Source organism: Gouania willdenowi, chromosome 15 (assembly GCF_900634775.1).
Source record: "Gouania willdenowi chromosome 15, fGouWil2.1, whole genome shotgun sequence".
NCBI classification, from domain to species: domain Eukaryota; kingdom Metazoa; phylum Chordata; class Actinopteri; order Blenniiformes; family Gobiesocidae; genus Gouania; species Gouania willdenowi.
The window spans coordinates 15,582,941-15,600,812 of NC_041058.1; the positions used below are offsets into that span (position 1 = coordinate 15,582,941).

Here is a 17,872-nt window from a genome sequence, read left to right on the forward strand (position 1 = left end):
AAGTTATGCATTTTTTAAAGATTTAATTAGCATTAATCAACCTGATATTGGATGGTATTTATTTTTGTAAATACACAGGCAGAATGGATGTGATCAATGCGTATAAGAACACACGATCACATGAGTTGTGATTGAATTTATGTAAATATATTTTGGTGTAGTTTTCCTCATTGAGTTTCTTAAACTATTTATAGTCTAGTTATTGTCGACAAAAACTATAACAAAATCTTTTCGTCGACAAAATAAAATCTTACATAAAGTACGTTTAAATAAATATGCAAATATTTAGTTTATCGTAATACATTACTGTGAACACATTCAATATCTAAGTTCAAACATTTAAACAATAGATAATTTTTTTGTCATTTGGGCTACAAATCTCAGTAAATTGTGTTTAGTTGGCGTGAGGATTATGAAAAGATACTTGAAAAAAGTTCTCCCCTTGAAAGGCATCGCTGGATATAAAAAGTCCGGATTTGGCCCCCAGTGTCATGTACTGAGATTGTATATGCGCATATTATACTACCGGAAAATTAATTTTTGCTATGAAAATAATAATTGATTTTTGTTTATTTTTGTTTCCAAAGTGAACGGACACATGTTTTATTTTTTTATTGGATTAGGTTAGGGTTAGGGATAGGGATAGGTTAGGTTAGCGCTAGGGTTAGGGTTAGGGTTAGTTTAGGGTTAGGTTTAGGTTTTTGGTTATCTTTCTCGATTCATCCCCCCGAAAGCGATCTTTCAACCACTCCAGTTTGGTGTAGGGATGAAAAGGCATTTCAAGGTCAACACCAGGCACCATGCTCCAAGATCAGTCAGGGCCTCAATGTGTTAAAGATGTGCAGGTCTTCTCTCTTTCCTTTCTCTCCCACCTTTTTTTTTGCATCCTCCTCTTCTTTTCCACTCCAACTCCCGGATCTTTCTCCATATAAAACCAAATGAGAATGACAAGGGCTGGGTCTGGGATTAGGGTTAGGTTATCTTCTCAATTCATAGTGTTAGGGTTAGGATTATAATCCCAGTACGGAGGTAAACTCAGACCGTGACACCGGGCCACAACTCGACCCAAATACTCCAGCAAGTCCAGCCATTTGTGTCATAAAAGAACAGATGCAGTTACACTTCTTACACTGTCTAAAGTAAGCATGTTTACTCACTGGGTGTGTGTGTGTGTGCTTTCACATGTGTGTCTTCCGTTGCTTGCTACTGTTCCACACACAATCCTCCAACACTTTCACTCCTCCACATTTTCACTGTTCAAGGCCATCTTATCTTATTTCAGTAGAAATAAAGTTAATGAAAAGGTGGAGTAATGACGTGCTTACCCTCCTTTATATGCTAATATGAGTCTGTGTTAAAACACCTGCTGAATATTAGCATAAGTCAGAGTTTTACCCATAATTAAACCACAATGCAAAGAGTTTTGGATCAACGGGCAAGTTGTTTAATCACACAGAGAGGTTTGTTGTCATTGGAAAATAAATGGTACAGCTGTGGCATTTGACTCTCCCTCAAAATACACTTGTTATTCACAAAAGTTGATTTCGATACATCCATCTTATCACTAAATGCTCAGTGATTCATGGACTGAATTAATCTATTAGGACCAATAATGCATGTGTAATTTTCTTAAGATGGAAAAATATCCTAAGTTTTGTTAGACAACCACAATGTCAAACATTTTTTAAACTGTACCTGGGTGTATTTAACCCAAAAGTCATTCTCATCCACTACTGATGCTAGTGTGATCCCAAACATACAAAACACCAGGAATGACTGTGTTTTCACAGATGTTGATATTGTGGCTTTCCGTGGAAACACCCGAAAAAAGCCAAACTATAAGATCTCGCGGTATGAAGTCATATCAACGGGAACGCCGTAAACTAACTAGGGAAAAAAAGGGTGGTAAAGCGGATCATTGTCTTCCTTATCTGACGAAACGATACATGAAATCATGCTAGGAATGAAGTAAAAAACACTTCATGAATATCAAATATTTAGGGTTCACAATCTCACAATCAATTCAAGTCACATGACCATTTGTCTTCAAACCGGTCGTTTGAATCTTGCGAACATTCAACATTTGCTTATGAGTAAATCCTCCTGTTTTTTGGAAAAAAAATATACCTTCTATTTTTTGATCTATGATGTCTTTATCTGATATAAAACACTGGATCAACCAACTTTCTCCTGAAAGATGAGTTGAGCAGGTTTGAGTTCAGGCAATTGCAACAACTCCTGGCCTGTTTATTCATGGTTGAGCATGGACATGACTTCTAACGTGGCAGCACAAACTGAATTATGAAGCATAGCAAAATGTGAATTCCAGATAGGGGCCAATCAGCCCAAATAATGGAGGGATGATAAACTGACTTTGCCAGTTGTGGCTTGAACGTCTCTCACAGTGTTTTGCAACAGTGAATAAGGATGCGGGGGAGATATCCATCCTGTCATCACTTAGGAGAACAAGTTGGGGAGAGCAACATTCTTCCCACCATCATCAAGGATAGAGGATTATCACTGACACACACAGTTACATACGTACAGTGCAGTAATTCCCCCAGTGTGAGAAAACGAACAGATATAGATACAATTTCTAAAGCTCAAGTATGAGCATCGTAATGCGGTGGTTCTTAAAAATGTTCCCCACTTTGCATTTTTGTCAAATCATGTGTACCCCATCTTAAGTGCCCTCTCCAAATTTTTTTACATGCTTTTTCATTTGTGGAACAGCGGGTTCTCCTAAAAGCCTAACTGTGTCTTTCTTGAACATTGGTTCCCTAAAACTTAGTCTACAATTTAAAGTGGATTTTATTAAAAAAAATGTTTTAAAAATGCAACTTTTATGTGATCACTTCTATAGTAAGTAATGTAAATACAGTCTCCTTTGTAGAATGTAGCTCATTTCTGACTCCCATTGTCAGAAGTGTGATCAAATGGCCTCTACAGCATGAAATTATACTGTTTTAATAAATTAAAAGAAAATATAGTATCTTATTGAGCAATAGTACTGTTAGTTTGTGGTAAATTTAAAAAATAAACGAATAAAAAAAAAGAACTCGGAACATTTTTAATATATAATATTTTTAAAATAATTGCAAAATCTTTTCTTGTACCCACTGCATTGTGCTCCTGTACCCCTGTTTGGGAACCACTGTCTTAAAGGGGTCCTCCACTGTTTTTCTAAATGTGGCCTAAAAGCTTTGAAATGTCCCTATTAGAAGATCTATGCCCAACAAAATGCATTATTTTGCACCATATTCGTTTTATTAACTTTTGAAAATTGGACTACTTTACCGTTTTAGAGCCTGTGCGCCGCCATGTTGAAATGACATCATTGATGACGCAAATCGCCCATTTTAGTCCATTGAGTTCTGTAGCAGTGAAGCATTCAGGATCATTTAGCAGCTTTTTCAGTCAAAAATGACAACTTGTGCTGCTTTGAGTTGCTCTACAAATCGATGTAAGTCGATGTAAACCTCTTTTTTTTTTTAACCGAAATTTGATAAACCAAATCCGCGAATGGAAAAAATCAGTCCGCTGTAAAAAAAAACAGTTGGCATTAATGAGCTGCAGTCGATCCTGGTTGCCTGTATTTACATTCACATTTGTAAAAACAGCGTGGGATCTTTTTAATGTATTCAGAGGTCACAACATCCTGTTTTAGACTGTGTAAAATTTACCAAACTATTTAAATTGATATATTTGATTTAAATGTCCATGCTGCTTTCAAAATCAAAGACAAACCCACAGTGTTTACAGTGAAAAACACACGGTAAAGTCTGATGAGCTGCACCATTGTGTCAGGTGATCACAGGTGTCCAATACTTTCTCTTCTCTGCTTTCAGCGTTGGGACAAATTCCTTTGATAGTGAAGCGAGGTCATAAAATAATCATAAAAACTCTTGAAAAAAAACACTCCAACCACTATTATGGACCCACAAACACACACCCTATACACATTCTAACATTACACAACAGCAGGCCAGAGCTCGGAGGTCTGTCAGTGGAGAGGAGGCAGTTTAGATGGCATTCCTTGCATGTGTGCATGTGGGTGTGTGTGTCAAAGAAACACAGGTGCAGTCAGGGACAGGGAGGAAGCAACAAGCCGCCTGCCCTTTCAACTTGATCTTGAAAAGAAAGCTGTCTTTGCTTCCTGTCAAAAAAAAAAAAAAAAGCTCAAGCACCATGCCTCCGAGCTGCAGTCAGCACAAACTGGTCTGGTAAAACTCTGACGCAGTCATCCAAAAGGTGACGGCAGTGATTTATATCAACATATATTGTTTATTTTATTTTATTTTATATTATTATTTAAAAGATATAAAATAATATTTATAAACTTGTAAATATGAATAAAGTTTCCCACAGCACTGGTAAATCTAAGTGTGTGTGAGTGAATGGCGGTGGTGGGTGGGGGGGTGGGGGCTCCCTCAGTGCTCCACTTGTCTTGGCTTATCACGACTAATTAAAACATCTGGATTCCTCTGTGTCTCTGTCTGAGCGAGTGTGTGTGGGAGTCGTGAATGTATGTAACAGCCTAAAACCTGCAAGACTTCCCGCACGTCGAAGGGCAGCTGGAAGTCGTCACGTGTGCGACGACTTCAGATGATTCAACGAATGCTTTTAGACTTTTTCTAATCTCTCGCCCTGTTCCCAGTATCATTCTATCACTGTCCTCCTTCATTTTCTTTTTCAACTTCTCTTGATGTTTTCTATTTTTACCAAACCATAAGCTACCTGTTTTCATATTTTAGGGCTTTCTTAGCAAATGCATGCATTGATGATACTTGTGGAATTTATAATACAGACATCTAACGTCCATAAGATTATGATCAGTGACAGTTGACTTCTAGCAAGAACGATCTGATAAATTTGTGTCTATGGCAAAAGTTCATTGATGCTGGCAGTCGAGAGGCGATTAGATCTAACAGATGAACAACTACTCTTCAAATAGCTGACTTTGCTGGGAAGATGTGTCATCATGCACCTGGAGAAGCTCTGTTTCTTTTGGGTAAATCCGAATGCACATGATGAACTTGGTCAACCAAATGGATTAAAGACAATGAACATGTGAGCATTGCACCTAGACAACAGGGCAAGGGTGGAAGAAGGTTGCCTGGTCTAATGGGAGCAATGTCTTACCCAGTTAGATGTTGACACACATAAAAAGGAAGAGGTTGATCTGGCAACCTCCAGGATAGACAACTACGACCACACAACTTCAAAGGACACATGTCTGTGAATGCTTTGGCAGAACAGCATGGGCTTACACAGTATCTACAAGTAGTTATTAGGGATGTAACGATATCTAAATCTCACGGTTCGGTATAAAGTAGTCCCTCGTTCATTGCGGGGGATACGTTCTAAATATAACCTGCATTAGGCAAAATCTACGAAGTAGTCAGCTTTATTTTTTACAATTATTATACATGTTTTAAGGCTGTAAAACCCCTCATCACACACTTTATACACTTTTCATAGACAGGAATTAACATGTATCTCTTTTTTAAATATTCTCAAAGTTAAAACCTTCCTAGATTTACAGCACTTCAGAGTTACACTGCTAGCAATTAGACAGATGCCGAACGCAATCAGAGTCTTTGTTGACGATGACATCACGTCAACGCGGACACCGGCCTGTTCACCCATTCAACCATGGAGTAGAAGCTGTGTGTGACCACCAGGAGCTGTATGACACGGCCTTTATAACCGAGACCGGACTACAAAGGATTAGGTGTGGAGGAGAATCAGCGAGGAGGTGGTAGTAGCAGGTAAAAGTTCTCTCTGTAGCACTGAGCTAGGATAGCATTAGCCGCTAATCACACTGGCTTTTTTTTACTGGTGGTTTATGTTTGTAAGAGGAGAAAAAGGAGCACAGCTCCTCGCTTCAGTAGGCAGTGAAACTCACCGAGTTGGATGTGTCGCAGGTGGGTGAACGCAGCATTATCCAATCAGGACGCAGAACACAATGCACGTTCATACGCTGTAAAAAAAAAATACATCCAAAATTGCACTGTAAAAAAAATCCGCGTAACACCGAGGCCGTGTAAGGTGAACCGCGATATAGCGAGGGACTACTGTAATCACGGTAGTAACCTCATGGTACAATAATTATTGCGGTATTGTATTAAAGCTCACGGTTTTACAGGAAGGCACACAGTTTGCAGCAATGCTAACAATAACAAGAATGATGACCACTGAGATTTTGTCTGTTTACTCTTCTGACACTATATTGACATACTTTTAGATTTATGACATTATATTGAATACTGCCATACTAACATACAGATTATTTAGCGGAAGTGCAATAATTCTAATCGAGTCAGGAACACAGGTATAGAAAAAGTCTCGTAACAATAAATTAATTAATAAAATAGTGTAAACTGTCTTATTCTGTGTTTAAAATTCATTTTAGGTTTTTTCCTGAGACATCAGAAAACGTCCGGAACTGCGTGACGTCTCTTGTAGATTGGTTGCAAATTCTTCCTTAAGAGTTTTTTGACCAGACTGGATTGTTTGTTTTACACAATCCTTAGACTTTTCAGGATTCCAGGTTGTTAAGTGGCTTCTCATGTTGCTCGTATTTCCGGAAGAATAGCACATGGTACACTTTCAGTGTTTGCATGTTGTCCACCTTTTCTCCTCCTTTATGGTCTCTCGATGCTGTGAAACTAAAACGTTTTCACATCTCTGACTTGTAAGCCGCAAGTTCTTCAAACTCCTCCGTTTCTCGCTCTGCTGGTTGCCACCATCCGCCATGTTTCCTTTCTCCTCTGACCTCGCACTGTCGCACGCCATTGGCTCAATGGTCCGCAACAGCCAACTCAAAACATATTTTAGCGCAACGGCTCATTGTTTTATACCGTGTCATAACCACTACGATATTGAGGCACTTGTAATGCCGCGATATTGTGATGTCGTCAATATTGTGGCATTCCTAGTGGTAATATTATTATTAACTGATGTTTGCTGGAACTACTAAGCTAGTTTGTTGATCCGTCATTTTTTTTTTTTTTTACTCAATGATCATATATTCCCTTTTAGTGCTTAAATCAGTTTGAACTTTTGCCTTACAGTGGGAAGTCCCTGGGTTTGCCTCGTTGGGTGGATCGGGGACCTTTTCGTGTGATGTTTCCAGGTTCTCCTGAGCTTGCATTGATTTTCTCTGGGAAATCCTGTGTTTAAAGAGGTCAAAGACATGTAATGTATGTTGTAGGTTAAACTACCTGTAGCTTAAGAGAAGTTACTGAAAGAGCCACAAGTGAATGGACATTTGATCGTGTTCTCCACTTTGAACCTATAATGTGAACAATGCGTTGGCCTGATCTCGCCATAATCTCTAATCCAACCCACCATGTTTGCATTAGCGCTGACATTTGCAGAATGGTGTTGCAAAAAGCTTCGGAAAGAGATTCAATTCAAACAGAAGAATATTCTTTGATTACTATACATGTTGATCAAATTCAGGGCAAAACGTGAAATTTCATTTGGGAAACAAGGATGTCCAGGTCATTTCTGATGATGCGTCACATGTCTGTGTCGGTCTGGGTCAGCGTATTTCAGCTGCACTGTAAATGTTTACATTCCTTTATGGAGTGATGCTATCTCTTAATAGTTTCAGCGACAAGCCTGAGGAGTCCTCTGCATGGGATTATGTCCTGTGTGTGTGCGCGTGTGTGTGTGTGTGTGAAAGAGACATAGGTTAAAAGGAAGCAGACTTGTCTTTAACAAAGTGTAGTATTAGTGACGTGTTTCACACAAACACTCACAGCCATTGACTCACTTCAACAATAAAAAAAAAAAAAAACTTTCCCTTTCTCTTGGTTGTGTAACTGTACTTATTGCACCGTGCCAGCTGTGAAAAGCCCTTAGGAAGGATAATTTGTGAGATTAACTGCTTCGGAAATGGCTGCGTAATTGCTGCTTCTGTGAATACCGTTGATGGTTGTGTGTACGGTGTAAGCGTGGATTAGTTGCCATTCCTCAGTGGCTCACGACAGAAGCAGTCTCACCCTCCAGGCATTCCTCACAGCTGAGGGATCAACAGTCAAACGACAACAGGAAATTAACTGCTTCCTCTGGTATTACGATAAGTATTATTCAATCCGTTTTTAATGCTTTGTTCAGTTGTAGAAACGCCTAATGCTTATTCGGAGAAGCAGACAAACATGTTTTATTGGCTCCATTCACTCGTTCTATATGCTTTTCTGACTCTTTTCACAGAGATGTTTTGTGTTGACATATTTGTGCTTTACATATTTATTCATAGAGCTTTTTTAAGTCTCGTTGTACAACTGGCTGGAGCACATTCTGCCAACAGAGAGGTGGTTACAGATTGTAGTGGTGATAGATAAGCAATATGTAAGGCAACATGAGTGCTAACGGGTCTGTCTTTGCTCGTAGATCAGCATGGAGGCTGATTAATTCTCTGCTCCTGCCAGGTTACGGGACAATTACATTTTTCAGTTACAATTATCCATGTTCAATTACAATTACGTTCTTGATTATTACATTTCAATTGCAATTTATCACAATTACTGAGCCTGAATTAAATAATCAAATAAAGTTTAACCATCCTCTTGTGTTAGCATCTCTTATGATAACGGGTCTTAATTCAGCTGTAAAATACACTCATAATAAATCTATCATCTAATTCAGTTGTTCTCAACTGGTGGGTCGGGACCCAAAAGTGGGTCATGGACCTGTACTAGGTGGGTCGTGGACAGCTGGTCAAACATAAATAAATACTTAAGGTCTCTCACGTTGTACTTGTCTTTTAAATAAACTTTTATTTTGAAAGGCATGCTGTGGAATGCATGTTGCATAGGAAAATAGATACATTTACGTTTAAAAAAAGATTATGTATGTGTTTTCAACAGCTATTTTTGAAAAACTACATTTAGTTGGTAGAATCCAGTTGAGAACCCCTGATCTAATCTATTGGTTACATTCAATCAATGAAAATATTGGTATTCATATTTTTGGTGTGGACATCTGGGGCTTTTTTGTGTCGGTATACCCCTCGATTTCAATTCTTTTAAAATGGTCAAATGTGGGAAAACTTGATATGAAACATATTCTAATAATTGTTCACTACATATGCAGAATTGTACATAGAACTGTAACACGGTTCCACCAGTTGTGCGTTAAACTGTAAATTACAATTTGTATAGAATTTGCATGGCAATTACAAAGTCAATTACCTAACTCAATTACAGTTTAATTATGATTACGACAGCAACAGATTGTTTTGAAATTACAATAATAATTATGCCATAATTGTAATAAATTATTAATTACATGATTACAATTGCCTAATACACTAATAAAACAATCTTTAATGTAGATCAATGGATGATTCAAATTATTTATTTTTGTATTTATTTGCACATTATCACATTATCTGGTGATTAATCTAATAAAACATTAGATTAGAATAGATACACTTTATTAATCCCTTGGGAAGGCTCCGTCAGGGAAATTATATTTCCAGCAGCATTACAGAAAAGAATAGCAGCACACAGATTTGAAATAATTTGGAAATACAGAATATGGAAGAAATCAGAATGTACAGAAATAAATGACAAACAAACAAACAAGGTTGGTGCTACAGACTACAACTACTGCTCCAATAGGGCCTTATTAAACGGTTACTGTAAGTATTATTAATGTAAAAAAAACAAACAGATTATTATTGTTGATAAGTAAATAAATCCTTTGATATGTTGTTATTATTAGGAGACTTATTAACACATAACTGCTTGAAAAGAATATTCATGAAACTCTACACTATAGCATTATTAATGTTAATAAGCATTTAATAAGACGTTATTATGACACTCATTTATATTTAATTTCTGCTTTTTACAAGTAGCTTCAGTGCATTAGTAACATTAATACATATATTGATGGAGCTTTGTAATACATTTATATAGCTTTATCAATTTTAATACAGGCATTATTAGGATTCTTATTATCCTTTTATTTACTGCTTATTAAGGCTTACTACAAGTACTCTTTTCAAACAATAATTTTTAGATAGATTTAATTTTTTCAAGTATTACATATTCTGACTCTTGCTTTAAGTTCAAGATAAGTGGTCATGGTTCAGGTCGAAGTGGTGGATACGATTAAGAAGCTCAGTGTGATGTCTGCCAGCACCCATCACAGCTACTTTGAGGAGGACAATGTTATCATAGCTGCACTCGGAAAATATTCAAAACTGCACTCAACAGAGTCTTGACTGTATAACAAAGTCTGATGCCGCTCCTCCTCTCAGATCTAATCTAAGTGGCACTGATTAACAAAGGATGGCTGAAACTCACCTTTGGATGAGCAATAGAGATAACTACATCTGTCCTTGCATGCTTCACTGATGCCTTTCAATGACTTTCTTTTGTTTTCTTTTCAAATCAGTGAAACATCACAGGATGGGTGTATGAAAGAAAACATCTCTAAGGACAGAACCGACTGGCACAGCGTGAAACTGACTAGACAAAAAGTGGCATACCTCAGAGCAACAATGCTTTACACCTTTTTTTTTTTTTTTTTGTATTCGCACCTCAACCTAAGAATTAAGAGACTCGTGACATAAGTTTCTCCCTGGAACTCATTCTCTAGCTTAGACAATATGTCAACAAAACAGCTCTAATGCCTATAATGATGCATAATCAAAGCTACTGAATACAGTTAATTAGGGTAAGTTTAGTTCGTTTTCTGTGATCCTAAATGTATATGTATAATGATGAATAACTGTAAATGTACATTGATATATTGTAAATGTATATAACCAATCATCTGATGTTAAACGCCACTTGTTGGAGAAATTGTTAATTAATTGTAGCTATACTGTATATAAATGTTGATTTTGTTTTGTTTTGTAATTTTTTTTAAGTTATTGTTTGTTTACTTTGTTTTGTGATGTGATATAAGTAATTGTATACTGCACTAAAAAAGACAGTTGTATTGGGTGTGGACTCCAGGAAGAGAAAGCACATGGCTCTGGCCAAAGTTAAAGGAGATTAAAAATGGATAGATAAGGATAAAGAAAGGCACCACCCTACCCTATATACACAACCTGATGATGTCTACCAAAGTGAGTCACAACCAGGAAAATAAGATCCTCATATTCCCTTTTATGTGTATCAGATTTCATCAATGGATGATCATACTCAACTGATATCACTTTAATCTCGTTCACATTTATACAGTTATTTGGCATGAAGACCAAATTAGGCACTAAGTTATGAATACTTTAATAAATATCTTATAGATCATAATGTCCTTATTGCTGAATGACACATTCAGAAGCCTTCACTTAATACCATCAGAGACAACAACAACAACAACAACAACAACAACAACAACAACAGCAACAACAGCAGCAATAATCATATAGCCCATGTCACCAACAACAACTCTCTTTTGCGTAAAAAAAAATAGGAAATGCTACACATCATATGGAGAGATACAAAGATTTGAAGACAAATCAGTTCTTTAGGATGTAGCAACTACGCTATTAGCTAAGATCCTTCAAAAACATTGTGAAAAACTGTGAACTGCTGCATGCGCTCCTATTAATTACTGAGTCATTGACAAGCTATACTGACTATTATATTTTCATTTTATTATCCATGTTAATGTTGTGTTACTTGCTTCCTTAGCGATGAGTACATATTATTTTGGAAACGCCTGATTAATGTGAGTTGTTATTTTCAGCAAGGTGCAAAAATTCTTCCTGGCTTTCTATGAATTGATTGGCACACGTAACAAAAAGCTGTGTTTATGCAGGACTTTTAATGCACACAAAGAACAAACAACATTTTAAAAACAGCCCCATGCCTTTCAGGATTGTAGAAAAGTCATTAATGTTCACGTGTTCACAATCATGTCTGCTGCTTTCCACGCAGCCCTGTGTGTGACAGGTGAAGTGCAGGTAAGACGTTGAGATTCCCTATATCTAAGTCATATTAATGAGATACTCATTGTTAAGAGATAACATATGGTATCTCGTAATTATGAGACACAATCTCATTATAATTAGACAATACATTGTAATTATGAGACAGTATCTCATAATTATGACTTAGTATCTCATAATTATGACTTAGTATCTCGTAATTATGACTTAGCATCTCATTATTATAAGCAATTTATGGCGCAAATGAGCTTCCATAATACACAGTAAACAAAAATTATTAGACATTATCTCGTTATAAGATAATATATTGTAATTATCAGATGTTATCTCATAAGTATGACTTAGTATCTCATAATTATGAGATGCAGGGGTGGCAAGGCTTTGTTGTCAGGTTGCATTTGCCATATATGCCACCCCGGTAGATCTGCCCCTGTGAGATGGTATCTCATAAGAATGACTTAGCATCTCATAATTATGACTTACTATCTCACAATTATGACTTAGTATATCATTATTATGAGCAATACATGGCGCAAATGAGCTTCCATAATGAACAGTGAACAAAAATGATGAGACAGTAGCTCATTATAATGAGATAATATATTGTAATTATGAGATAGTATCTCATAAGTATGACTTAGTATCTCTTTATTATGAACAATTTACGATGCAAATGAGCTTCCATAATAAACAGTGAACAACAATTGTAAAATAAAAATAAAAATATAAAAACCCTTTTACTTTGAAAACCCCCCTCAGTAATAAAGACCCTCCTCCAATGGTTCCTACAGCAGTCCTCCACACGTCATGTGGTCCTTCATCATGCTCCAGGACTGGTACACACAGGGCAGATAGATGTGGTGGTAACTGTGGTACAGAGGGACTCCGCTGCCCTCATAGTGGGGCGTGTGTCTGTGGTCGCCCCTCATCAAGGCTTCCACCGCGACCCTCTGCGAGGACGAGCTCAGAGCTGCCAGTTCGGCCGCTATCTGCCGCCGCTTGGTTTTATACCTGCGGTTCTGGAACCAGATCTTCACCTGGGTCTCTGTGAGGTTCAGGGCCGAGGCCAGGTCCACGCGCTCCGGTGCGGACAGATACCGCTGTGCGCTGAAGCGGCGCTCCAGCGCGTGCACCTGCGCGTGGGAGAAGGCTGAGCGGGAGCGTTTCTTATTGGAGCCGAACCGGTCCTCGACCTCTGCCTCCCCGCGTTGCTCTACACACACCAGTGCTGGGGAAACTGGGGGAGAAAAACATATCAAGAAATACCGTTTTAATATTTATTTGTTCGTTTGTTTGTTTGTTTTTATAGAAGTGGAGAAAAACACATCACTATTGAAATGAAAAAAAGAAAAATAGAAAAGGATATTGACTTATTACTTCATGTTATACTGCAAAAGGTGCAATTAAATGTATTTATTTATTTGTATGGATTTATTTTTAGCTTATTTTCTTATCTTAACATGAAAAAAGTGACATTTATCTAAGTCCAAAATCAAGAATATTCGCCACCTCATGTTTATGCATCACACAAACAAACCAATAAGAACATTTTACACTTTGTACTGAGTTGGGAATTATAGGACCGGGTTGAGACCCATGCGTGGCCTTGTTTTTGTTCCCGAGGCCTGATGTTTGACACTATTTTCTGATGAACCAAAAAAGAAAAAGAAAACATTCATAAGTGATAGCATGTTATAAATATGTTACATTGTTGTTGTTTTTTTTTTTTTTTTTGCATGTGTGTCAATTTATATCATGTTGTTCCCTAAAAAAATATTATTCATGAATTTAATAAAATTGTTCTAAATAACTATTGAGAACATTTTTACAGTCATTAAGGTTGCTGATCATTTTTCTCAATGGAAAAAACTGACACAATATAGAATTAACTTTAATTTACGCAATTGTTCACGTACAATTCAACTAATTTAGGCTTTATTTGGTTTAAAAATACACAGCTTTTGTCCCATGCACCAAAACCCTCTCAGTTATCACCTGTTTTCATTCTTTTGACGTTACCCACCTTCATTAGGCTCACTTCCCCCTGATGTATCCTCCTCTCTGCTGGGATCAGACACACTGACATGCTGGCACAGACACTCTGGGTCTGTCCCATCAGCACCAGCACACCGACATAGATGCTGCTCTGATGTTTGGGTCCATGACTCGGTGCAGACGTCCCATCCTCCCCCCTTGGGAACTGTCTTCTTTCGGGCGTCGCGTCCTGAGAGGATGTCTTGGATGGAAAACGAGGAAAAACTTACTGTCATAATTCCAAGTAAGAGCTCGGATGGCTCCTCACTCTTCTCCACGATTTATCAGGAGGCATTAAACGCTCAGCAGAACCAAACCAACAGCTCCTACTGGGGTTTTTTTCCTCCCAGTTACTGGTTTTTGTGACTGAATGAACCTGAGCCTCGTTGGTTATGAACAGCACTGCGCAAAGACTGTCAAGATTGTTCCAAAAAAATCCTCCCCATGCAGCAGCTCCAGCTACACGATGATTGGTCGTTTCTCTGCTGGTTCTTCCCTCATTTCATTCCCTCCTACACTGTTGATCAGGGTGAGAAAAGAATCATTACAAAGGTATTTTTCTCTTTCTTTTTTGTTAAGTGATTGAATTGGAACTGTGGGTGTCAGCTTCAGTAAAAAACGATTTATAGCTGGTATTTACAAGTGCTTTCATTGAATTGTGACAGATATTGAATGCAACTCTTTATTATTATAGGAAGAAGTGAGAAAGTATATTGTGTATAGATAACAAGATGTGCACGCACGCGTAAAGCATTTCGTTTGCTCAAACAACAGCCTAAACAATCCTAATATTTATCTTTAAAATTAATATTTTAAAATTCGCCTTCAATTTGTGTTTTTGAAGTTGAAATTTAAACTTGAGTGTGTTAATTGAACATAAAATTGCCAATAAATTCGCCTAATCCAGTGTTTGCTATATTTGTTAGATTAATCATTCTGGTTAATGAACATCAGAACTTTTTTTTCTTGTTTATTTGTATTATACTTGCAATATATTTGCACTTGTATTGGCATATTATATGTATTTAATCCCTATTTATTTATTTTTTTAATCCTTATTATTTGTTCCTACAATATAATAATTATCTTGGTCATATGTTTGCTTTTTACTTTTATTTTTTAATCATGTGTGCATCCAGTGTTTCCTTTCATAATGTTATAATTTAGCCACTGTAACAAAAGTAATTTCCGTGAGTGTATTATTAAATTACACTTAATTCGATATTAACCCTGTTATTAACCACAGCATTATTAAATTTATCCAGGTAAGTGGCGCCCCTGTGTGGAGAGGTTTGGACAAAAATTACTTCACGTAAATACAATTTTACGCACACCTTTACGCACACCTTACCTCCAGATCTGATAGTGAGATCTTCAATTTTTTGCCACACTTGGCCAGAATTAGCACGAGATATAGCAATTATTTTGGGGCAATTTGATATCTAATTTTGCATCATTTTAATATTTTTTTCTTTTTTTATATAGGCTAACACTCAGCACGTATTAAGTTGTCAGTTTAGGCCCGTGTTTATTGTTGTTTGATTCTATTTGGAAATGCAGGTATTGCAAAAGGTACTGTATAATTTTGTTTTGTAAAGGACATCGTTTGTGCATTTGGTAGAAGCGTCTAAAGGGAAATCACAGTGTCCTTATTTATTTATTTATTTGATTATTTTTAAATACAGTACCTGAATGTGCATTAACTATTCATTCCAACATCAAGTCTCTTCAGTCTTTTTTATTTTATTTATTTTTTTCAAAGTTACATGTTTTATGATCAACCCCACTGCATGTTTTGGTATTTTTCATCTTAAGTTGATGTATATACATTAAAAATGGATTTCCAATCAATCCAATTGTGTGTGTTTTTTTAAAAAAAAATTATTTTAATTATTCAATTTACATCAATAATCTTTCTTTTGCTTCTGACACCATGCTTATTTTTAATCCAGTTGTAGGTTGGGTGCATGGCTCCTCTGAGTGTCTGCTTTGTTTTGGAGAAGCTGCTCCTCCTTATGAAGCGATGAGCTTCTCTGCAGCAGCTCTGCTATCTTTGGAAGCCTCAGATAGTGATCAGAGCCTCTGTGCCTGTCAGAGCAGCCGTGGCCAGTCCTCCGTCCTCAGGCATCGCCGTCCTGTCGCCAGGTCTATTTACACTAGTGGCTCTGCTGCACTTAAAGCTGACACCAGGTATGTCCTACACCGGCAGTGCAGGAGCCAGGGGAAGTGGCCAGTGCATGGGCTATCAGAGGAGACAAACACTTTGTTTACTTTGCCATTAATCTCCTCTATTAGTGACCGACTCCTTGCATGTGTGTGTGGGTGTGTGTGTAGGGTGTGTGTGTATTTGTCCAACAATTCCAGTGTGTCAGTGTATAAGCCAAAGTGTGTGAAGAAGATCAAACATTTGTATTGATGTTAAACTGAATATTACCAAAATGTATCATTGCAGGAATATACTTGAAGCTATGGGTAGAAATTTAAGGCAGTGTTTCTCAGACTTTTCAGCCCCCGACCCCCAAATCAAAGGTGCCAGAGGCCACGGACCCCCACTGTACCTGAAGGTGAATGAACACAGACATGGGTAATAAATTTAAATTTTTTTAGACTGGTTTAAACTGGCAAATAATAGGTATGACACATCATGAATGTGGTTAAATTATCAAAAATAAGCATGAAATATGGTGAAAAGAGGTTAAAAGTGACAATAACAACATATGCGACCTTATGGAAAAGTGGTTGGAAGGGTTTATAAGTGCTGAAAATGTCTTGAAAGTGGAAAACAAATATGCAGAAAATGCATTGAAATTTGATGGAGAAGTGGCAGAAATGGGAGTAATGTATAGCAAAAATGCATTCAAATTAGCAAAAATACGGCAAAAGTGATGAAAATAGGATATGGCAAGTTTGGTGTAAAAATAAACAAAAATGGGTTTGAATTGTTCAGAACATATTCTGGAATCTGGACCTAAGGTTGAGAACCCCTACTTTAAGGATCTGGTTAGTGTTCCTACATTTTTGAGCCCTGACCCAGCATGAGCTCCTTTTGCATGTTTTTGGCTCTTGTTTATCAGAGTGATCCTGTACAAAAAAAAAAAAAAATAAAAATAAAAAAAAAAGTGTTTATAAAATAAAATATTGTTATTATATATATATATTTGGTGAAAATCAGTTTAATTCAAATCCAGCCTCTCTTTGAGCTTTTAAGGCTTAATCAATGCATGAGACCATTAACCATTGGCACCAAATTGTGTTTGTTTTGCATATATATTTTAATAACAAGATACTTTTTTTTATTGTTTGTCAGTCAACTTTACATAATGCCATAATTAAAAAGTGTTTATTTTAATGCATTTGACGTCTTCTCAGTTTTACAGAGGAAAAAAAAAATGTAGTTACAATACAAAAAAAGGGGAAAACATACAACTTTAAATTCACAGCACTCGTTGACACTGCATCGTATACATTTCTGGTTTTTGTTAAATTATTACCTGAGAATTTCAGGACTTGTTTTTTTTTTTTTTTTAACCAAAGGACAATATAATACTGAAGAATGCTGTCACATGTAATATGGTTAGGGCAGTGGTTCCCAACCTTTTTTGGGCCGTGACCCCATTTTGCTATCAACAATTTCTGCTGACCCAAGAGATTTTTTATTCCTTTCTTTCTAAAAGTTTTTTTTTATCATCTTTATTAAAGTGTGTTACAATTAAGTAGCCACATGATTAGTGCACAATTTTATACTGCATTTTATTAGATCTATTATATTTGAGAAAATTTAAGTATAGAATACATTTGTTTGATATTTATTGTGTGTGATGTTAAGTTAAAAATAATATCCATCCATTTTCAGACCCGCTTTGTCCTATTTCAGGGTCGTGGGGTAAAAACCAAATTAAAAAGTAATGTGTGTGTGTG

The 17,872-nt window shown here is 36.8% G+C and overlaps 1 protein-coding gene across 1 annotated transcript; it reads right to left on the bottom strand.

The window, feature by feature from the left end:
• Nucleotides 1-11,777: 11,777 nt before the first annotated feature.
• nkx3.3 (NK3 homeobox 3) lies at nucleotides 11,778-14,362 on the bottom strand. Its single transcript, XM_028468702.1, has 2 exons — nucleotides 13,944-14,362; nucleotides 11,778-13,157 (listed from the first exon to the last, which is right to left on the bottom strand). The coding sequence occupies exons 1-2, from the start codon at nucleotides 14,188-14,190 to the stop codon at nucleotides 12,706-12,708; spliced, it is 699 nt and encodes a 232-aa protein (XP_028324503.1). The 5' UTR covers nucleotides 14,191-14,362; the 3' UTR covers nucleotides 11,778-12,705.
• Nucleotides 14,363-17,872: the final 3,510 nt, after the last annotated feature.

Coding starts and splice junctions, on each gene's coding strand:
- nkx3.3 (XM_028468702.1), bottom strand. CDS start 14,190: ATGACAGTAAGTTTTTCCTCGTTTTCCATCCAAGACATCCTCTCAGGA. Junction 13,158..13,943: donor GGGAAGTGAGCCTAATGAAG/GTGGGTAACGTC, acceptor TTTCTCCCCCAG/TTTCCCCAGCACTGGTGTGT.